General features: G+C 35.3%; 1 protein-coding gene across 1 annotated transcript in view; it reads right to left on the bottom strand.

Annotated features, from left to right (window-relative positions):
• Positions 1-25,273, bottom strand: part of RHBDL3 (rhomboid like 3) — a 242,917-nt gene that overhangs the window by 87,220 nt on the left and 130,424 nt on the right. The window contains exons 3-5 of the mRNA XM_053707554.1: positions 23,385-23,543; positions 8,004-8,228; positions 2,677-2,828 (exon numbers count right to left, since the gene is read on the bottom strand). Coding sequence (XP_053563529.1) covers positions 2,677-2,828; positions 8,004-8,228; positions 23,385-23,543 — 536 coding nt within the window. The remainder of the gene's footprint in view (positions 1-2,676; positions 2,829-8,003; positions 8,229-23,384; positions 23,544-25,273) is intronic.

The following is a 25,273-nucleotide window of genomic DNA, read 5'->3' as shown; positions in this document are numbered from 1 at the left end:
GGACTGTGTCTATGTGTGCAGGTGTCTTGGTTTACTAGTGTTGGTCTGCTTATGTGACACTGTAGGGATGCGCATGTGCAAGTGTAGAACTATATGTGAACTGTTTTGAATCTCTATGTCATAGGTGGCGATCTTATGGCATAAGTACCCAAAGTGTCACTTATAACAAACTTAATGCACCTTGCCTATGCGCTAACAACATACTGCTTAGTTAGTTTCATTGACAGAACATACACTAAATTATTTTCCTTAGGAATCCATGTGATATATCAAACAGTTGTGCCAAGAAGGAGGCGCTGGTTCACTATGGATCTTCGTCTGTTTACTTGAATATGTTCCACTCGTCAGGAGAGGTTTGCTCCTAGTTCCAATTAAAAGATTGTGCTGAGATACTGTATCAAGACACCACGTAATAATGTGTAGATACTCACAGCATGTATTCAGGATAACCGGCTCCTTGTATGTGCAAATATTTCACCTGCTTTCTTGTCTAAAAACAGTTTTATTTTTCCAACGCGTTTCAACGGACCTAACCTTGCTTGGTTTGTTTGTTTGTAAATGCTATTTGCACATACAAGGAGCCGGTTATCCTGAATATATGCTGTGAGTATCTACACGTTATTACATGGTGTCTTGATACAGTATCTCAGCACAATCTTTTATTTGGAACTAGAAGCAAATCTCTCCTGACGAGTGGAACATATTCAAGTAAACAGATGAAGATCCATAGTGAACCAGCACCTCCTTCTTGGCACAACATTTTGATCTTATAGGTTTCGGGAGAGACTGTGGGAAGGTTGCGGTTCCAATACCGAAGGGGAGTATCAATCCGTATTATATATATTTGTTTGCCTCTAAGATATAACAAACAGATAAGGGTGACTTTTCTGGTGCATATAAAACAGTTACTTTAAAAGTAAGGTCTTTGCCTTATATTTGTGAAGGACCCTAGTTTAAATACTAGTGAGGTCCTTGCAATTTCAAAGAAATATGTCCAAAAGCTGATAAAGGAATATTTGAAAGTAAATTTATTTCTGGAGCTAAATGCTTGTGTAGAAGAAAATTTTACTTAAAGGAACATGAAACCCAAAAACGTTCTTTCAAGATTTAGATTGAACATACAATTTTAAACAACTTTTCAGTTTACTTCTATTATCAAATTTGTTTCATTCTCTTGGTATCATTTGTTAAAGGAGCAGCAATGTACTACTGGTTTCTAACTTAACACATGGGTGAGCCAATGGCAATCGGTATATATATATGCAGCCACCAATCAGCAGCTAGAACCTAGGTTCTTTGCTGCTCCTGAGCTTTCCTAGATAAACCTTTCAGCAAAAGGATAACAAGAGAAGGAAGCAAATTAAATAATAGAAGTAAATTGGAAAGTTGTTTAAAAGCATACGCTCTGTTTAAATCATGAATGTCTAATTATGACTTTACTGTACCTTTAAGTGAAGGAGCAATACTTTTAAATACATTTTTTGGTCAGAAATAGCTATGTTAAAAACTACTTTAAGTTGGATTTAGAAACATAGAAACATAGATATTGACGGCAGATAAGAGCCATAGGCCCTGCAAGTCTGCCCGATATTACCTAAAAGTATAAACTTATCTAGTTTATAGGATAGCCTTATGCTTGTTCCAGGCATTTTTAAAGTCCCCCACAGTGTTTGTCATTACCACCTCTTGAGGGAGTTTATTCCATAAATCAATCACTCTTTCTGTAAAGAAGTGGTTCCTCAAATTACTCCTGAATCTACTACCCTTAGCTTGAGATCATGACCCCTTGTTCTTGAATTTTCCATTTTATGTAAAATACCCACAGCCTCAGTTTTACTAAGCCCTTTAACGTACTTGAAAGTTGCTATCATATCACCTCTTTCCCTTCTCTCCTCTAAGCTATATATATTTAAGTAATTAAGCCTATCCTGGTAAGTTTTATTTTTAGAAGGAAATTCATCTTGGTTCACAACTGATACTGCTTTATTAATGCTCGTTGGCTGATATGGAAAACTTCCATAGCATAGGTGGGAAATATAATAAGAAGATATTAAAAAATATGTAATATATTTTGAAAGGATCTCTTTGAGGGCCAGATGATCAAAAGATCGCCGGCACGGAGAGAAATCATGCAACATCTTTTGGATTTTTTTAGACCTTATATCGTAATTTAGTTTCCTTCATATCCAGAATCCCATATAGGGCCTGATGATCAAAAACTCGCCCACATGGAGAGAAATTACACAAAATCTTTGGGGTCTTTTTTGAGCATTATATTGTAATGTAGGTGTCACTCCTTCCCACATAGAACCCTACATAGTGAGCTAAACAGCTCTCAAGCTACAATTTGCCTTTCTAGAATTGTTTGAGTGACCTCAAGACTTCTTAGATAATCTTGCCTGAGTGGGGAGCTTTAGATCATCAGACCCTTAGTCTGAACAAAGAAAATCATTGTCCCTTTAATGGAAATTCAAAGATGAAATACTGGGCCAACTCCAAAACAAACAATCGGTAAATAGATAGGGGAATACAGTGTGTAACTAACTTTTTCTACTGACCATTATAATATAAATACAAACACATACAATTCACATTGCTTTTGGGAAATGATTACTGTTCAATAAAAAATAGGAATATCTGCATAACCTGCCTGTAACATATCTTAGCATGACTGACCCTGCGTGCATGAACATGTAGCTGAGATATCTCCACGCCTGGGCTCTCAGCTGTGGGTGGTAGACCAGTGGATTCTTCTTCAGGTAAAGGGGATGGGTAACCTGGAGGACAAATCTGTCTAATACAAAGCCATAGTAGACAAAGACAGCAACCTGAGGAAAGACAGACAAAAACCCAGATTAATTTAATGAAAATTGCATAGAAACTGGCATCTGTCACAAAGAACCATAATCACTTGGTAATAAAAAGTCAACCAATTTGCCACTCAGCTTGTATATTATGGTTATAAATTAATGTTCCATTCAAGACAACACCTGCAATATTTGGATATATGACTTCAAAGGGCTACAAGATCATTTGCATAAAGTACTTTAAGCAAAGGTGCATTTTTTTTTATTCACATGAGAAATTATATTCTGGTATTTATTTAAGTGTTTTTTTGCCATTCAATTATCATACTTTTTAATGGGTTGTCTTTGATAAGTAAAAAAAAAACAAAAAAACTAAAAACTTTCAAATAGAAGTCAGATAATCTATCTCTGATAATACATTGCTTTGGAGGTTTAGGACATTTCAGTATGCCCAGAGGGCTATTTAGTTCCTCTATTTTGAGCCAGAGAAACTGGCAGCAGAAGCCAATAGGGACACAGTAGACAATTCCATTATCTCAATAGATGCTGAAAAGGCTTTTAATTTGAGTGGAATAATTTAGATACAGTTCCTGAAAAGTTTGGTTTTAAGGTCAAGTTTGTACACTATATTAAACTTTTATATACAAATCCTTCTGCAGCACTGATAATTAATGATGATATCTCTAAGTATATTGATCTCTCAAAAGGCACGAGAGAAGGTTGTCCCTTGTCTCCTTTCTGGTTTAATTTATCTATTGAACCTCTGGCGTGCATGTTGAGAAAGAAAATTTAAGGTATTCTATTTGGGACTAAGGAATTACATATTGCTCTTTACGCTGATGACCTTTTAATAAATACTAAGGAAAATCTTCCCAAGTTATTGCAGATGTCTGTAAGCTAATTTACTGGTTATAAAATTAATCTCTCAAAAACCGAAATATTATGACTTAACATAATCAAAACCTCTTCAATAGGTCCTTTTAAAGAAGTAAAAGACTCTCTGAAATATTTGGGAGTCAACTCGAGTGTATCTCTTGATAGGTGGTACGATCTAAATTTCAATGCATTTTGGTCAAACACTTCGAAATTGGGCGCAATTACCTCTATCTTTAGCAGGTAAAATCAATATCTTCAAAATAATAATATTCCCTAAACTGCTCTATATAATGCAAAATTTGCCATTTTTTTGTAAAATATAAATTAAATAAAATGTTTAAACTTTCTGAATCCAAGGTTTTCCATGTATTAAATGGTATAATTGGACTTTTGGGGTTCTATTTATCAAGCTCCCAAATGGAGCTTGATGCCCCGTGTTTCTGGCGAGCCTTTAGAGTGTTTCTAAAGACCGCTGCTCTATAACCTGTCTGCCTGCTCTGAGGCGGCGGACAGACATCGCTGAAAATCAACTCGATCCAATACGATCGGGTTGATTGACACCCCCTGCTTGCACCGTATGCTGTCGGCATTTATCGATGTGTGACGGACATGGTTTGCTATAGCGGATCATGTCCATCCGCATAATGATAAATGGACCCCGTATAGTCAAAATTCCTATAGACTGTATTTTAGAATCTGGATATTGTTCACTTATCGAAGAAGAGACGGCTCTATTAAGACCAATTTCTCTGAAAGCATTATTACAATATTCTTAAGAATGTACCTTCAGAAATTAAATTACAGCTTGGCGGAAGACTTGTAAATTATGGTTGAATAGAATATCCCTTTTCAATTTTTTTATCCATAATGGGTAACCCAGAATTTTGCGAAGATACAAATTCTAAATTATTTAATCATTTCAATCTGGGAATCAAGAGTACAATATTCAAAATAAAGATTTTTTGCATATTTGCAAGTAAGGCACTTGCTTAGGACATTGTCAGCGCAATATGAGATTAGGGTCAACTAGCAGCAAATAGAAAGTGGTCTTAATTTATATACAAATGGTAATAGAGCTATCTGATACTGGTGTATACTAATACTCCAGGATTTAAAGGATTAGAAGGATGTGGGGAAAAACAGAATATTATTATAAATAAGAAACAGATTGGAAAGAGTTGTAAAATAATTCTCTACACTACCCTATCAGGAAGTTGGATAGATTCACATATTAAATTAACCAATAAAACATATAATGCAATACGAAATGGCATCATATTACGCCATATGCTTGCGTGAGATGTAGGTTGATGAATGCCAATATTATTAATTGCATATGGAGCTGTCCAAAGGTAAATGCCTTCTGGCACAAAATATCAGATTGGTTAACTACACTTCTAAAACAGACTACAGAACTCTAATTTAAATATATACCGCTGACCAAAGAATCTAACTGCAATGAAACCAACCTTAAATGTATTAATAATGTAATTTTATGTGCCAGAAACATAATCTTTCTTGGGTTGGAAAGATACTAAAGTACCTAATTTCAATAAGTACTTAATTAAATTAAAACTTCAAATTATAATTAAGCAACATGACTTTAAAATCAATACAGAACATTTTTTTTCTCTAAATGGCGTATTTTTATTAAAGCAAAACCAAAAAAGTACAGCAACAGCTTATCTTCCCATTTAGAAATACTATGGCCTCTAGTTATGAAGCTCCGTACTTACCTGCCTTCGCTGGCCCCAATACGCTCGGCTAAGCTCGCCTCACATCGCCGCCATGGACCTGAATACGCTCGCCAAAGTTATCAATAAATCTGTCAAAAAGCCGCGCACCAAGTAGCCCCGGCAGCGGACTGTGATAGTTATCAATCATTAATCTCGCTGCTCTTCGGCTTTTTTTACAGCTTTATTGATGCCCATGTCACTAAGCACTCACACTATACTATACTGTTCTACCCCCTATACCGGCGCCCCTCGTAACTAAATAAAGTTATTAACCCCTAAACCGCCGCTCCTAGACCCCGCCACAACTATAATAAATATGTTAACCCCTAAACCGCCGCTCCTAGACCCTGTCGCAACTATAATAAATATGTTAACCCCTAAACCGCCGCTCCTAGACACCGCAGCCACTATAATAAAATTATTAACCCCTAAACCTAAGTCTAACACTAACCCTAACACCCCCCTAACTTAAATATTAATTAAATAAATCTAAATAATATTACTCTTATTAACTAAATTAATCCTATTTAAAACTTAATACTTACCTATAAAATAAACCCTAATATAGCTACAATATAACTAATAGTTACATTGTAACTATTTTAGGATTTATTTTTATTTTACAGGCAAGTTTGTATATATTTTAACTAGGTACAATAGCTATTAAATAGTTATTAACTATTTAATAGCTACCTAGTTAAAATAAAGACAAATTTACCTTTAAAATAAAAACTAACCTAAGTTACAATTACACCTAACACTACACTATCATTAAATAAATTATTCCAATTTAAAACTAAATACTTACCTGTAAAATAAACCCTAAGATAGCTACAATGTAATTAATAATTACATTGTAGCTATGTTAGGATTTATTTTTATTTTACAGGCAACTTTGTATTTATTTTAACTAGGTACAATAGTTATTAAATAGTTATTAACTATTTAATAATTACCTAGCTAAAAGAAATACAAAATTACCTGTAAAATAAATCCTAACCTAAGTTACAATTAAACCTAACACTACACTATAATAAAACTATTTAAATAAATTAGCTACCAATACCTACAATTAAATACAATTAAATAAACTAAAAAACAAACACTAAATTACAGAAAATAAAAAAATATTACAAGAAGTTTAAACTAATTACACCTAATCTAAGCCCCCTAATAAAATAAAAAACAAAGCAAAATAATAAAAGCCCCTACCCTATTCTACATTACCAAGTAACCAGCTCTTTTACCAGCCCTTAAAAGGGCTTTTTGCGGTGCATTGCCCCAAAGTAATCAGCTCTTTTGCCTGTAAAAAAAATACAACCCCCCCAACATTAAAACCCACCACCCACATACCCCTACTCTAACCCACCCAAACCCCCCTTAAATAAACCTATCGCTAACCCCCTGAAGATCTCCCTACCTTGAGTCGTCTTCACCCAGCCGGGCCAAAGTCTTCATCCGATGGGGCAGAAGAGGACATCCAGACCGGCAGAAGTCTTCATCCTATCCGGGCAGAAGAGGACATCCGGAACGGCAGACATCTTCATCCAAGCAGCATCTTCTATCTTCATCCATCCGACGAGGAGCGGCTCCATCTTCAAGACCTGCGGCGCGGAACATCCTTCCTGCACGACGACTACCCGACGAATGGCTGGTCCTTTAAAATGACGTCATCCAAGATGGCGTCCCTCGAATTCCGATTGGCTGATAGGATTCTATCAACCAATTGGAATTAAGGTAGGAAAAATCTGATTGGCTGATGCAATCAGCCAATCAGATTGAAGTTCAATCCGATTGGCTGATCCAATGAATTATTGCGCCAATTATTTTCTCTTTTTGTATATAATAATAAAGTGGATTCTAATTGTGTAAGATATAACAAATAAAAGCAGTATTTTATCAAAGTAGAATTTATTTACACATATAAACACATAAATACATATGTGTATATATATATATATATATATATATGTGTATATATATATATATATATATACAGTATATATATAAATATATATATGTGTGTGTGTATGTATATACATAGATATATATATATATATATATATATATATATATATATATATATATATATATATATGTATATATAAATATAAATATGCATTGGAACTATTTGCATTTATGAAAACTACATATTTATGCAATATTCATATTTAATAAAGTGTTATAGTGTGTATTTACTGTAAATATGTCCCATTCCAATGTTCTGCACATAGCAGAATATGCTATTAGTATACTTACTCCTATAAATATCTGTTTATATCTATACCTATAAATAAGCATGTATATATAGGTATAAATATATATTTTACCAGAATACCATCATATATATGTAGAAATATCTATTTTATGATTAAATAGAACATATTATGCTATGTGAAGAACATTGAAATGTGAAAGCTTATTTCTAGCGCCTGAGCTGAAGCGTTAAATAATGCTCCACTTGTAATCTGGCCCTTAGTGTTTAATGTCTCTTTTAAATAGATTGTAGCAAAAAAATAAAATAAAAATAAAATGAGGTTAGTTATGAGCTTATATATTATAAGCTATTGCCTTGTGTACTTGCCTCCACAATAGTAACAGCTATCATAAACCATGGTGGGGGACATCCTGTGTAATTATCATAATACCACTTTCGGTCAATCTCTCTGGGAAGCGTTTCGTAAGCCACATGTCGTATAAACCGCTGGGAAAGGTTTAGTCCAGATTCTTCACGCAGTGCCTTATTGCACAGTCTTCTGTTCCCCTGCAGGATAGCCCTGCGAAAGCTATTTGATCTTTTGTTACTCATCTGAAAGAGAACAACATATCATTAGTGGATTTTAATTTATATGTTTGATATTTTTATCTAAATAATTATCATATTAGGATTTGTACCCAGGCTTGTCTAGGGTTAACTGACTGAGTCTCTAAATATAAACAAGGCTTTCTGGGAGAGCTGGAGAGCACCCGGAGATACTGTATGTGTTTTGCCAGGGGAATGAGATGTGTACCCATTCTGGCTTTAGAGTATATATCTTTTTTAGTAAAAGTAGATTCTTGGCACATACATTTGACACAAATAAAATTGGAATTGTAAAACCCTCAATATAAAATGACAAAAATAAAAATCAAGCATTTTAATGTTTTCTAGAAATAAAACAAATAATAGAGAAGCTGAATCAACAGGTTTCTTTCCGAAGCCAAAATCTCTATACCTGTTTCCAACAGTGCAGCTCACTCACTGTAAAATGGCTCTGTATTTTTACTCCAATATACAAATATTGCTGGTTATCCAGCCCTGCAATTATAACAGGTGAATGAACACACAAGCTGTTAGTTACAAAAGGCTGGAGATGTCCTGGAAACTCCTTGGGCAATCATCCATCACCTAGAAACTGACATCCATTAGTAAACTGCAAAACACAGGCCCGAGACGTTAACAACCACTTTTAAGGCAGGAAAATTACAGCTATTGTGTAGGTACACAAGGAAGGTAAAATAAATGTGAGCAAAGCCATTACTCATCATTCCAGCAATTCATGTAATAACAAAATTATGTTCTGCTTTTTTTTGACAGCTCGTGGCTACCGTATTAAAGTAACTAGAAATTATTTATCACATTCTCCAGGCAATAAGTGAAATAATCCTGGACTAATTTATAAATATCATTCCCATTTTTTTAAACTAATTATACATTAACACATTATACATTTTTCTAATAGTTTATAGGTCAGAGGTGGCAGTTTATAGGTCAGAGGTGAGAGTGTGTAATCAAATTTAGCTAAATTCTTTCAAGTGCCCATTCTGCCTTTTTACAGTTACAATTGCAGTTCATTTTCTATCAAATGCATTATGTACATTAGCAATTACAGATTAATTCATTATACATAATAATTTATCAAGCACTAAAACAACAGCCAATGAAACCAAGCACTATAGAAGTAGCCCAGAAGAAGAGTGCCAGCAAATTTGTTTTAAGTGCCACATAACCTCTCACACACAGATTCATAGTTTAAGGCCTAGTTTCTCAGCTTGAGACATTACTAACTCTAGGGGTATTTGGAGCACACTGGCAAGGGGTACTCCCTTTTTATTTTGTTTATCCACTTTTCATAATGTAAGCAGAATATAAATTCACTATATTATATTATAAATCAGATCAAATCTAATACACATTTTCTTTAGCTCAAAGATTCAATGGACTTTGTAAAATTCTGGGTTGTGCATGATTGCCTCTTAGTTTGGTTCATATCAATTTTACTGGGTAAGCATGACCTGTCTGATGGGATCCTAAGGGTCTACGAGATTTCCTTAAAAGGCAGATTTTCTATACTTCTATAAGGGGTGTTCCCTGCATTTTTGTATGTGAAGAAGAACAAGCACAGTGCAATATATCACTGCATGACATGACCGTTCTGCTGCATTTACATTTTGTGCTTTGTATTTTATATTATAGTACACTTCAGATTCAATTGTATTACATTTAAACTTTGCACTTTCTATTTAGCATTTTATTTTGTATACTGCAGTGTGTTTAGGATTGTGATTTTACAAAGGAGATTTTGTTTTTAAAGTTTCACAGTTTGTTTGTATATTTATGTGTATTTTTTTTTACAAATAACACTGCACTTTGCATTTCTTCTATTTAAAATAAAACTGAAAAACTGTAAGCTTCAGATTCCCAGAGAGGTTCAATACTTTATATAGGCCAGATAATCAACCATTCTCTAGTTTGCAGAGAAATTATAGTGCAGACTTCACATGGGCTGAACTCACTGCTTTTCTAAGAAAAAGGGCAGAACCTGGAATGAAGCTCTCTGGGATACAAAATCTAAAACAAGAGAGAGAGGGTAGCTGGAGAAATGTTTTCAATACAATTTAACTTGCTTTTGTTTATGCTTTAGTATATATTACTTTTCTGCTAGCTAAAATTAGTGTATTGTGAATTTTGAGCAAACTTAACCTGCATACAGATAGCAAGATAAATAAGAAAGACCATCTAGTTTAAAATACTTCTTTTCACAAGACATGTGTGAAAGCTTCAGACATGGGAACTCCCCTGTTCAGCCCAGTGACTGCCCTGTCCCTCCCACTTTCTGAAACTATCAGTTTTAGTTTACAATGGAGCAAATTTAAAGAGTATGAACTTAATTTGTTAAAGTAACTTTGTTAAAGGGACACTGAACCCAAATTTTTTTTTTTGTAATTCAGAAAGAACATGCAATTTTAAGCAACTTTCTAATTTACTCCTATTATCAAATTTTCTTCGTTCTCTTGCTATCTTTTTTTGAAAAAGAAGGCATCTAAGCTTTTTTTGGTTTCAGTACTCTGGACAGCACTTTTTTATTGGTGGATGACAACCCAGGTTGTTCACAAAAAATGGGCCGGCATCTTACATTCTTGCATTTCAAATAAAGATACCAAGAGAATGAAGAAAATTTGATAATAGGAGTAAATTAGAAAGTTGCTTAAAATGTCATGCTCAATCTGAATCACGAAAGAAAATTTTTGGTTACAGTGTCCCTTTAAAGAAACTTTCAAAACATAATCAAAATTTGTAAAATCAATACTGGTTCTAAATCTAAATCTATTAAAATATAAAAGAGAAAGTGCAAAGCTTAAATGTAATAAAACAGCAAGGACCCAATCTGTAAAGTAACATAAAATACAATGCACATAGTGTAACATTGAAATGTGAAATATTAATATTTTGTGTCTAATTAGCGCACTTGGTTAAACATGGGTTTACACTCGAGTAGGGTGTTTTTCGTCCTCTTTTTGTTCTCCATTGATGTCTATGGCAAAATATGTTAATGATTGTAAGTTCGGCTTTTTGCACGTGTCGGGTTAGCGTACGAATGAAAACTTTTTACTTTCAACTTGTAATACACGTGGTATCCAACGCTTGCAAAAACCTTACTTCTAACGGAGTTAGTGCACAAGCGTGAGCGATAATTACCGCTCCAGTCATAATCTGGATTTTAGAGTTTAGGGACCCAGTAGTTCTGCAGCTGATTGGCTGGGAGATACTTAAGTGGTGGAAATACACTCAGTAAGGTGCTAAAATAGGCTTTATGTTTAGACATTTCTACTTTGTAGAAAATCTGATTTATGGTTGAATTGCAATGTTTTAAAAACATTTAGACCAAGATTACAAGTGAAGCGCAAAAATACTAACACTATTGAGCGCTAATACCACACAAGTTAAATCAACAGTGCTCCCATTTTGTCACTCATAAGTAAAAAGTAAAACATTTGTGCTCAAGTGAAACCCTCAGGCGCACAAACATCTGAAAGTTCATTCTCACTGCCACGTTAATCCCTCTCCCCATAGACTTCTTTGACGCACGCTACAAAAAAACCTCTTCTGGCTTTCACTCGCGTGCTAACTCAGAGGTGCATGAAGCCATGTGTGCTAACCTGATAGTTTTAAAATATATTTACATTTAGCCACCAATCAGCAAGCGCTCCCCAGGTTCTGAACCAAAAATGGGCTGTCTCATAAGCTTACATTCCTGCTTTTCAAATAAAGATACCAAGAGAACGAAGAAAATCATGCTCTATCTGAATTATAAAAGAAAAAAATTGGGCTTAATATCCCTTTAATAATGATTCAGATAGAGTGTATAATTTAAAAACATTCGGCTAGATTACGAGTTTTGCAGTATGAGTAAAAAGCAGCGTTAAGGCTCATAACGCTGCTTTTTTACTACCGCTGCTATTACGAGTCTTGTAGGTACAGCTGTCCCGCACACTTTTTTGGCCGTACCGCAAATTAACTTACGCTATTTTCGTAAGGTCTTTTTTCAATGGGAATTCCATTGCGCCTGTATTACAAGCTTTTTTTTTTGTAGGCCAAAAAGTGAGCGGTACAGCCTATCCCGCAAGATTCGTAACGCATTCTAAAGTCAGTAGTTATGAGTTTTACACTACAAAGTTGTAGCATAAAACTTATAACTAAAGTGCTAAAAAGTACACTAACACCCATAAACTACCTATTAACCCCTAATCTGTCGCTCCCGACATTGCTGCCACTATAATAAACATATTAACCCCTAAACCGCCATACTCCCGCATCGCAGACACTAGTTAAATATTATTAACCCCTAATCTGCCGTCCCTAACATCGCTGCCACCTACCTACATTTATTAACCCCTAATCTCCCGCCCCCAACGTCGCCACCACTATATTAAATGTATTAACCCCTAAACCTAAGTCTAACCCTAACCCTAACACCCCCTAACTTAAATATAATTAAAATAAATCTAAATAAAAATTCCTATCATTAACTAAATAATTCCTATTTAAAACTAAATACTTACCTATAAAATAAACCCTAAGCTAGCTACAATATAACTAATAGTTACATTGTATCTAGCTTAGGGTTTATTTTTATTTTACAGGCAAGTTTGTATATTTTTTTTTAACTAGGTAGAATAGTTACTAAGTAGTTATTAACTATTTACTAACTACCTAGCTAAAATAAATACAAATTTACCTGTAAAATAAAACCTAACCTTAGTTACACTAACACCTAACCTTACAGTACAATTAAATAAAGTACCTAAATTACAAAAACAAACAAACACTAAATTGCTAAAAATAAAAAACAAATTACAAGATATTTTAACTAATTACACCTAATTTAATAGCCCTATCAAAATAAAAAAGCCCCCAAAATAAAAAAACCCATAGCCTAAACTAAACTACCAATAGCCCTTAAAAGGGCCTTTTGCGGGGCATTGCCCCAAAGAAATCAGCTATTTTACCTGTAAAAAAAAAATACAAACAACCCCCCAACAGTAAAACCCACCACCCACACAATAAACCCCCCAAATAAAAACCAAACAAAAAAAAACCTAAGCTCCCCATTGCCCTGAAAAGGGCATTTGGATGGGCATTGCCCTTATAAGGGCATTTAGCTATATTGCTGCCCAAACCCTAACCTAAAAATAAAACCCACCCAATAAACCCTTAAATAAAACTAACACTAACCCCTGAACATCCACTTACAGTTTTGAAGAGCCGACATCCATCCTCAACGAAGCCGGGAGAAGTCCTCAACGAAGTGGCAAGAAGTCCTCAACGAAGCCAGGAGAAGTCTTCATCCAAGCCAGGAGAAGTGGTCCTCCAGACGGGCAGAAGTCTTCATCCAGACGGCATCTTCTATCTTCATCCATCTGGCACGGAGCAGGTCCATCTTCAAGACATCCGGCGTGGAGCATCCTCTTCTTCCGACGACTACCCGACGAAGTAAGGTTCTTTTAAGTGACGTCATCCAAGATGGCGTCCCTTAAATTCCGATTGGCTGATAGAATTCTATCAGCCAATCGGAATTAAGGTTGAAAAAGCCAATAGGATTGAGCTTGCATTTTTAGATTGGGTCGATTCAATATTATTTCATTTAAGTTTTGCACTTTTATATACCCTCTAAATAGCACACAAGGCCACTTTTAGACCTCCTAGTGAAATTAAAAATATAAAACTAGATAAGTTTATATTAAATAAAGGAGACCACTCCTGGGTCTCAAATGGCGAGCCTCATTTTACTTTTCTTTATATGATATTAATTATGTAAAACACTCAGAAACAAAACGTGTAGATCTTCTTTATGTAGCAGATAAACTAAAGATATTTACTCCTGTAACAGAATAACTAATGACATATACCCTTACAAAGTTCCCATACATATTATTATGTCCCTTGCAGAACTAATTTATATGGAAAAAAGAAACACTATTGACACGTGTTCATACCAAACCAGCTTAGGGGAAGTTCTATGTTAATATACTATTTTACACTAGCTACATATTTCCTATAGCTACTAGTAATTCACTTCTATCAAAAGAATACTATCTAGCACTACACTGCATTAGTATTGAGAGGGTTGTTTTAAGTATGGTTTCCAGTGCCTCATAAAGAAATGAAAATTATCTAAGCATATCATTCTGTCTCAGCCACCGACAGAGCAAAGCTAGAATACTTAAGAGAGATGCTAAAACAATAACCCATACTGAAATAAGAAATATTATGAAGTATTTCAGTAAAAATAATAATCATTAAATATATGACTAAAATAAATACATACTGCTCCTAATACGATAACTTTAAGGAACTGTCGACCTACTGACCCAAACTGCATTATTAAAAGAAATTATATTCTATCTAGAATTAAGCTCACATACTTGTTAAAGTGAATGTCAAGTTTAATGAATCAGTGCCCGGTTTTTAAAAATCCTATTAAAAACAGGGGCACTTTCATTCATCAAACTTTACATTTCACTCGTTTTGTTAAAATACATACGGCTAGATCACGAGTTTTGCGTTATAAGTAAAAAAGCAGCGTTAAGGCTCATAACGCTGCTTTTTCACTACCGCTGCTATTACGAGTCTTGTAGGTACAACTGTCCCGCACACTTTTTTGGCCGAACCGCAAATTAACTTATGCAATTTGCGTAAAGTCTTTTTTCAATGGGACTTCCACAGTGCCGATATTACAAGCTTTTTTTTGGAGGCCAAAAAGTGAGCGGTACAGCCTATCCCGCAAGATTTGTAACGCATTCTAAAGTCAGTAGTTATGAGTTTTACGCTACAAAGCTGTAGCATAAAACTCATAACTAAAGTGTTAAAAAGTACACTAACACCCATAAACTACCTATTAACCCCTAAACCGAGGCCCTCCCGCATCGCAAACACTAAAATAAAATTATTAACCCCTAATCTGCCGCTCAGGACATCGCAGCCACTAGAATAAACATATTAACCCCTAAACCGCCGCACTCCCGCCTCGCAAACACTAGTTAAATATTATTAACCCCTAATCTGCTGTCCCTAACATCGCCACAACCTACATTACAGTTATTAACCCCTAATCTGCCGCCCCCAACGTCGCCGCCACTATACTAAAGTTATTAACCCCTAAAGCCAAGTCTAACCCTAACCCTAACACCCCCTAACTTAAATATAATTAAAAGAAATCTAAATAAAAATTCCTATTATTACCTAAATAATTCCTATTTAAAACAAAATACCTGTAAAATAAACCCTAAGCTAGCTACAATATAACTAATAGTTACATTGTATCTAGCTTAGGGTTTATTTTTATTTTACAGGCAACTTTGTATTTATTTTTATTTCACAGCTAAATTTGTATTTATTTTAACTAGGTATAATAGTTACTAAATAGTTAACTATTTACTAACTACCTAGCTAAAATAAATACAAATTTACCTGTAAAATAAAACCTAACCCGAGTTACACTAAAACCTAACCTTACACTACAATTAAATACATTTAGGTAATTTATGATTGGAGGATGCCGTATTCGTCATTGCTGACGTATTAAGTGACGAGCGGCAGGATGGGGAATCGCTGGAGCGGCTTTCAAGATTAAAAGGTAAAAATTTTAACAAAAAGAGTGAAATGTAAAGTTTGATGAATGAAAGTGCCCCTGTTTTTAATAGGATTTTTAAAAACTGGGCACTGATTCATCAAACTTGACATTCACTTTAATCAAATATAGATAAGGGTAAAAAAAATCTCTTAGTCGCAAATGTAAGAAAGGTCAGAAACATTACTTACAGTGTAAGAACAGATATTAAACCTAACAAATAATAGATTACTTGTACCTATTATATAGACTTTTAAGCTCTCCTTATTAATCAATAAGATGAGAAATATACTATAAATTGCTAACTGGAGGAGATATAACTCCAAAATAATATTTGAAATCTGATAATATAATTTACGTTAGCTAGTAAGGCATCTCAATTAAAAGGACATGAAACACAACATTTTTCTTTCATGATTCTATCATCTAATTTGCTAAAGAAATAGCAATGCACATGAGGGAGTCAATCAAACGAGGCACCAATTAGCACCTACTGAGCCTATTTAAATTAGTTTTTTTTAAAAAAAGGATATCTAGAGAATGATGCAAATTAGATAATAGAAGTAAATTGGAATGCTCTTTCTAAATCACGAAACATTTTGGGTTTCATGTCCCTTTAAAGACCTATGAGAGAGAAATTTTTAAGCAACAAAACTAGTGACATACACTCATACTAGGTTTAAGAATATATGTATATGCATGGTAAAACTCAACTGTCCTAAGTGTACTGCAGAGGTTATCTCTCAGAAATGTGGCTCTAGGATCAAAACTTTACAACTAAAATGTCATATAAATGCAACTCAAAACAGCTGTATATCTAGAAAAATATTAAGATAGAACATTAGTTATTCCATAACATTTTACTACGACAAATAATGACCCCATAAATTCTATATATGTATAAAGTAAACATAAATGATCCTCAACAAATTAAGAGTTGTCAGAATAATGAAACAACCAGTTAAGAAGTATAGGCAAGGCACGGACCTATTCATCAAACATTGCAGTCATCATAAAGGTTACTGGTGGCTAGTTACAATAATATATGGTAATCACCAGAAGCCAAAGCTCACAGTCTCACACTACACCATTATCTAACATAGATTTTAGCCAATACTAACTTTATATAACCACAAAAGCTGTTGCAGAGCGTGTGCGGCCAGCAAGATCCCTAGAAAGTTTTGTAGAGACTCCATCCAAGGCAGTGTATTCAGCCAGGGCTCCAGGGAATCGGTCACACACCTAGGGTCTCACACAAACCTCTCCCAAAAGCAGGGTAAAGGCACTCAAAGTCCTCTGCACAGCTCTCAAGCTCCGGAACATGCAGGGACCGAGTTGCTGTCTGCATCACTGAGTGCCAAAAGTAAGTTGCATGAGTGGCAATTTCTATTCTATGTTTTGTGAAGGAGAAGTCGGGACTCCATTTTTATTATCAGGAAGGATTAGGCATTTTTCAAAGAAGTGATCTAGCCGTGATTTCAATGCAACAAAATGCTCCTCCAGGAGTGCAAGAACTTTCTCCTTGAACATTTGCTCAGTGAATGCCATAGGAATGAGAAAGCTTATATAAATCTTCAGAATCAAAGAGCAGCATGTAATAAATGCTGTGATACAGCAATAACACAGAGGCTCCTGCTGGGGGGTTGGGTGTGGAGGCCTCAGCCTCAGATTATATTCGGAAAATAAGGGCTGCTGGCCAACATAATACAGCAATGTTGAATCATGTCCATGCAACATTTAATAAATCTACTCCATAGTGTCCATTATTGTACCATGGAAATATTTGAAAGCGTTTTTTACAAGCTTGTTACCATGGAGTTTTTCAAAAGGATTGGAATGGCTTTGAATTTGAAAACCTCACAAAAAAAGCAGTAATGTAAGCTTAAGAGCCAGACCATTTTTGGTTCAGCACCTGGTAAGCGCTTGCTGATTGGTGGCTAAAAATGTGGGTTTTATATCCCTTTAACCACAGTTGAATTCAACAATCAACAAATGCAAAAAAAAACAATAAAATTTACTTTAAATTCACAATGAGCAGTATATTTTTCAGCAAATCTCAAAATTTCATTGCATTTCCCCATCACCTGTATCATGTGACAGCCCTCAGCAAATCACAGATTCATATACGTATACACTGGACTCCATGTACTAAGCTGTCAGCAAGGTGTTTGTCAGCTTTTCCGTGGTTATTTCAGGGTGCGTATAGAAAATCGTATGTACTAAGCATTGAAATCTGTAAAAAAAATGACATTTACAAATAGCGAGCGAACTTGTCCGCAACTCTTATATCCGACCTTTTTTGTAGCATAAAACTCCTCGCTCTACAGAAATCTCGCAATAAACAATAGTTACTCAAACAATCTATCTATAGGGACTGAAAGTCTTGCCATTCTCTCAATGTACAGATTTGGATGTGTGTGCATCTAGTCCAGAACAAGCCATACTTATTTTTTTAATCACAAATAACTAAGAACGTCAAGCCTCTGAAATAATACATTTTCTTACTCAAAGTTTGCCTTTATATAGTGCTAAATTCACTTCCCACGATAAATGTGACGTCTCTGACACCTTGCAGTCACGTGGGACAAAACTGACTGAAAGTTCCAAAGACAGAACAGTTCATTTCAATATTCGCTACTAGCGAGGCGTCAAATGTATCAATCATCTGACGTTGCTCGCGTCGGATTAGACGCAACAATTTTTTTTTTACTTTTTAGTACATATGGCTAGCGGTCATCGCCACGCCCACTGCGAGTTCTAGCGAGTTTATCAGACACGCTTGGTTGAGCAAACTGACGATTTAGTACATGGTGTCCACTGTCAACTCTTGCACATGATCAGAAGGAGATGGGGCCTCCGAAAGTGTGATTTAAAAAACTGTGCCCAATTTGATAACAGAAGTAAATTGCAATTTGTTGTTTAAAATTGCATGCTCTATCTGAATCTGACATGAAACCTAAATGTTTCACAGAGAAAACACATTTAAACAACTTTCTAATTTACTCCAATTATCCAATTTGCTTCATTCTATTGTTATCCTTTGTTGAATGAGCAGCAGTGCACTACTGGGAGCTAGCTGTACACATCTGGTGAGCCAATGACCAGATGCATATATCTGCAGACCGCAATCATCAGCTAGTTATCAATAGTGCATTGCTGCTCCTGACCCTACCTGGGTAAGCTTTTCAACAAGAGAAGTAAGAGAAGTTAGAGTACTAAGCAAATTAGATAATAGAAGTCAATTGGAAATTTGTTTAAAACTGCATGTTTTATCATGAAATCATGAAAGTTTTACTATTACTTTACTGTACCTTTAAGAATTTGAGCCATTATATAAAAAAGCATGGAGGGACTCAAAAAAATGTTTTGCATATCACAATCATGTTAACGTATTCTCCCATAGACTTCAATAGAGTGTGAAAAGTGGAAAAAATATACTAAATAGATAGGTAGATATAGTGAATATATAAATATATAAAAAAAATTATACAAAAAAAGCATGGGACTAAAAAATGTTCTGCAGCAGGGTCCTCTGTTAAAGGACCAGTAAACACAGTAGATTTGCATAAGCAAAAAATTCAAGATAACAAGACAATACAATAGCATTTACTCTGAATTTCAAATGAGTAGTAAATTCTTTTCTAACACATTTCAAAGTTATGTATATTTCCACTCCCCCTATACCATGTGATAGCAATCAGCCAATCACAAATGCATATACTTATAGTCTGAGTTCTTGCACATGCTCAGTAGGAGCTGGTGACTCAAAAAAGTGTAAATACAAAAGATTGTGTATATTTTTTCTAATAGAAGTAAATTGGAAAGCTGTTTAAAATGACATGCTGTATCTGAATCATGAACATTTAATAAAACCTGAGTTTCCCTTTAAGCAGGTCTGCATCTGGTCTTCTGTAGCTATAAACAATGAGACTGTATTCTGCCGGCATTCGTTTGATAAACAGCCATCTAGATTACTTCATCTAGTTGTATGACGGGGAGATCAACGGTTTAATGTCTCTACCGTAATTGCTTTGTTTTTGCTCCTCCTCTGTGCAAGTGGTGTTTTTAGTTTTATCTTCAAGGGAAGAGTTGTTTTCTATATGCCCTTTACAGTTCCCTGAACACCGGTGAGAAAGTCAATTACAGGAAAGCACTGAATTACTGGTTAGCTACTCTCTCTAGTGTGTTTTTTATATAAAGAAATATTGTATATATTGTATTACTTTTTTTCTCTTTGCTTTTTGAAAAAAAAGATGTTCATGCCTTTAATAAATTTATTTTTCATGTTATGCTGAGATGCATCCCTATGCAACAATAGAGCTGTATTACTGAGCCAGTCAGCAATTTATTCTGGGATATACACTGTACACAAACTGTACAGTACAACATTCTGTAGTAAAATTCTGTCATTCATGTGGAAGGGTTTCATTTAACAAAGTTCTTTTTTTACATGAATAAAATATGAAGCAAGCCCTGTTTAAAGTTAAACTAATATACCCATATCTGGTATGCATGGTTAAATTATATTAGCAGGAAGTACCTACCAACCAATGAGCATTAACAGGAAGTACCTTCTAGCCAATTAGCATTAGTAGGAAGTGTCTATTTGCCAATGAGCATCAGTAGTATTTTTTTATCATTGAATTGAAATTCTATTATCTATATGAAAAGGGTAGCTTCAATAACCATTTTTTGCAAAAGATTTTCAATTAATTTTACAAATCAGTTGTGAATTTATTGGCAAATAGACACTTCCTACTAAAGATCATTGGCTTATAGCTAGTAATGGTTAGTGTATATTCCCTAGTCAAAAAGGATGATCTTCCTGGAGTCATTCTGAAGTGATCGATGACTCCAGACTAGTTATCAGAAGCCATCCTGAATTATGCAAATACTTAAATGAGATGACTCAAGTCATTCACTGGCTGTTCATGCTTGTGAAGTAATCAGCAAGGTAATTTGCTAATCTTTCTGAAGTTATCACCAAGATTTTTTTTTTTACCTTAGCTGATGACTTAAAGGAATACTAAATCCAATTTTTGTATTTTATGATTCAGATAGAGCATGCGATTTTAGGCAACTTTCTAATTTACTCCCACTATCAAATTTTCTTCATTCTCTTGGTATTATTTGAAAAAGCAGAAATTTAAGCTTAGAAGCCGGCTCATTTTTGGTTCAGCGCCCTGGATAGTGCTTGCTGATTTGTGTCTAAATGTAGCCACCAATCAGCAAGCACTACCCAGGTGCTGAACCTAAATTGGGCCGGTTACTAAGCGCTCATTCCTGCTTTTCAAATAAAGATACCAAGAGAACAAATAAACATTGATAATAGGAGTAAATTAGAAAGTTGCTAAAATTGCACGTGCTATCCAAATCACGAAAGAATACAATTTGGGTTTAGTGTCACTCTAACAAGCCCGATGATGTACAAATGACTTCTAAAGTAGTTTGATCATCAAATGTCTCCAGGATGGTCTCTAAAGTAATCCTGTTTGTCTTGGGTTAGCAGGAAGTACCTATCAACCAATGAGCATTAACAGGAAGTACCTTTTAGTCAATTAGCATTAGTAGGAAGTGTCTATTTGACAATGAGCATTAGTAGGAATTGCACAACTGATTTTTTAATTGAATTGAAATTAAAAAAATCTTTTGCTTCACATTTGTTTTTCATGCAAAAAATGGTCATTGAAGCTACCCTTCCATATAGATAATAGAATTGTTTTAACTACAGTGCCATGTTAATGTAAACTGTTATCCTAGAATATATTATTACTATTATTAATATCATCATTTATTTGCTGCCAAATTCTGCAATACTCTCAACATGATTTATTACTGCTCATATACTTGATAGGTTTTTGTGTTTTAGTTGAATCTCTCTTTAAAAATTACTTTAAACTATATAATTTAAATTATATACTTTGAAAACATTTTGCTATATACATTTAAACATCAGTTTATGTGATTTTGCAGTCAGGTTGCAGCCTGTGTTGCATTATTTTGCTTTGTTAGCAGACAGAAAAACAACCTACAGCAAAAAGAAAAACAAAACAAAAAAAACCCCCATAACTACTGCGCACCCGCACCCTATACCAACCCCCCCCACACACACACACGCACACATATACTAACTTTGATGACTATTTTGTAGGAAATATATTTAGCAATTTTTTTAAAGGCACATGAAGCCCATTTTTTTCTTTCATTATTCAATCTGTGGGGGATATTTATTAAGGTCTGGCGGATCAGGTCTGCCAGACCTCGCTGAATGCGGAGAGCAATACGCTCTCCGTATTCACCATTGCACCAGCGACTCTTGTGAGCTGCTGGTGCAACGCCGCCCCCCTGCAGATTCACGGCCACCAGCAGGGGGTGTCAATCAACCCGTGTCAATCAACCCGATCGTGTCTGAGCAGGCGGACAGGTTATGGACAGCGGTCTTTAGACTCGCCAGAAACACGGGCTCTTAAGCTCCATCCGGAGCTTGATAAATGGATCCCAGAGAATACAATTTAAAAAAAAAGTTTCCATTTTACTTCTATTATGAAATTAGCTTTGTTCTTGAGGTATCCTTTGTTGAAGAGATATCTAGATAGATAACGTGCACATGTATGAAATACTAAATGACAAGAAAAAGAGCTGCCACCTAGTGTTTTAGCAGTGACTAGCGTCTTGATTGGATACTTTAAAGGGACACTGAACCCAAATTTTTTCTTTTGTAATTCAGAAAGAGCATGCAATTTTAAGCAACTTTCTAATTTACTCCTATTATCAATTTTTCTTCGTTCTCTTGCTATCATTATTTGAAAAAGAAGGCATCTAAGCTTTTTTTTTTTGTTTAAGTACTCTGGACAGCACTTTTTTATTGGTGGATGAATTTATCCACCAATCAGCAAGGACAAACCAGGTTGTTCACCAAAAATGGGCCGGCATCTAAACTTACATTCTTGCATTTCAAATAAAGATACCAAGAGAATGAAGAAAATTTGATAATAGGAGTAAATTAGAAAGTTGCTTAAAATTCCATGCTCAATCTGACTCATGAAAGAAAAATTTTGGGTACAGTGTCCCTTTAAGTATATTTACTACAGGATGCGGCTACTGAGGAGATTTTGAGGGGAAATATCTTCCTGTTTTACACAGAGATATTCATGTCATATTTTCTAGTTATCTTTTTACAGATATGCTACTTTAATAAAAAAAAATGTATTAACGTGAATTGAGCATGTAGGGAAAAAAAACAATAAAAAAAAAAGCAAGAAATGCCACTTTAGAAAGGATTTTTAACAAGTCAAAAGAGTTGAAGTTAAAAAAAAAAATGTGAAAAGATGAAGATTGTTTTCTTATTGATTGGAATAATGGTGTCAATTTATCACCATGCAAGGTATAGTGGGATATTTTTGGAGCATGAAGTAATTTGAAAAGTGGAGGAATTCAAATTAAAAAAAATAAAAATGAAAAAAAATCATTAAAAGACAAATAATACTGGCTAAATAAACCATGCAAAATAAATGTATAAGCATAAGTATACAAAGAAAGTCTATAGCACTCTCCCTTTATTTGGCATAACTCACAAGATTCACAAAGTCCTGGTAGCAAATCTTTCCATCAGCATTACTGTCAGCCAAGGCCAGCAGGACGTCCAGTTTATGTGGGTCCAGCTCAGAACCATGACTCTGCAAAAGGGTCCAAAACTGCTGAGTGCTGATATATCCGCTATGTTCAGAATCAAACTGTTGAAAGACAGAGAGGTAGAAACATCAGGAGAGAGCGAAGCCACGAACAACCTCAGTGACAGTTTAGCAAATAGAGACGGTTGCCAATCCTAATACCTGTCAGGTAAAAACAAGAGGTGTAAATGCTGCCAAAAATATGCATTAAGATTCTCAACCATATGTATGTGCAGACACAATGCTGAATTTGTTCCAAACTATTCAAATATGTATATAATATAAATGCTATATATATATATATATATATATATATACACACACACAAACACACATAATGTACATACATATATATCATATATATGCACATACATATACAGTATCTCACAAAAGTGAGTACAGTACACCCCTTACATTTTTGTAAATATTTTGTGACAACACTGAAGAAATGACACTTTGCTACAATGTAAAGTAGTGAGTGTACAGCCTGTATAACAGTGTCAATTTGCTGTCCCCTTTCATGATTTAAATAGGGCATGTAATTTTAAACAACTTTCCAATTTGCTTTTATTACCAATTTTGATTTGTTATTGGTATTCTTAGTTGAAAGCTAAACTTAGGAGGTTCATGTGCTAATTTTTTAGACCTTGAAGGCCGCCTCTAATCTGAAAGCATTTTGACAGTTTTTCACCACTAGAGGGCGTTAGTTCATGTGTTTCACATAGATAACATTGAGCTCAGGCACGTGAAGCTCCTAGGAGTCAGCACTGATTGGCTAAAAATGCTAGTTTGTCAAAAGAACTGAAATAAGGGGGCAGTTTGCAGAGGCTTAGATACAAGGTAATCACAGAGGTAAAAAGTATATTATTATAACTGTGTTGGTTATGCAGCCTCTCACACTCTCTCATACTGGTCACTGGAAGTTCAACATGGCACCTCATGGCAAAGAATTCTCTGAGAATTTGAAAAAAAGAATTGTTGCTCTATATAAAGATGGCCTAGACTATAAGAAGATTGCCAAGACCCTGAAACTAAGCTGCTGCAAGGTGGGCAAGACCATACAGCGGTTTCACAGGACAGGTTCCACTCAGAACAGGCCTCGCCATGGTCGACCAAAGAAGTTGAGTGCACATGCTCAGCGTCATATCCAGAGGTTGTCTTTGGGAAATAGACGTGTGAGTGCTGCCAGCTTTGCTGCAGAGGTTGAAGAGGTGGGGGGTCAGCCTGTCAGTGCTCAGACCATATGCCGCACACTGCATCAATTTGGTCTGCATGGCTGTCGTCCGAGAAGGAAGCCTCTTCTAAAGATGATGCACAAGAAAGCCCGCAAACAGTTTGCTGAAGACAAGCAGACTAAGTACATGGATTACTGGAACCATGTCCTGTGGTCCGATGAGACCAAGATAAACTTATTTGGTTCAGATGGTGTCAAGCTTGTGGGGCGGCAACCAGGTGAGGAGTACAAGGACAAGTGTGTCTTGCCTAGAGTCAAGCATGGTGGTGGGAGTGTCATGGTCTGGGCCTGCATGAGTGCTGCCGGCACTGGGGAGCTACAGTTCATTGAGGGAGCCATGAATGCCAACATGTACTGTGACATACTGAAGCAGAGCATGATCCCCTCCATTCGGAGACTGGGCCTCAGGGCAGTATTACAACATGATAACAACCCCAAACACACCTCCAAGATGACCACTGCCTTGGTAAAGAAGTTGAGGATAAAGGTGATAGACTGGCCAAGCATGTCTCCAGACCTAAACCCTATTGAGCATCTGTGGGGCACAGAAGCTGGGGGA

This window comes from Bombina bombina, chromosome 1 (genome assembly GCF_027579735.1).
Source record: "Bombina bombina isolate aBomBom1 chromosome 1, aBomBom1.pri, whole genome shotgun sequence".
NCBI lineage: Eukaryota > Metazoa > Chordata > Amphibia > Anura > Bombinatoridae > Bombina > Bombina bombina.
This window is presented reverse-complemented; position numbering and strand designations above follow the sequence as displayed.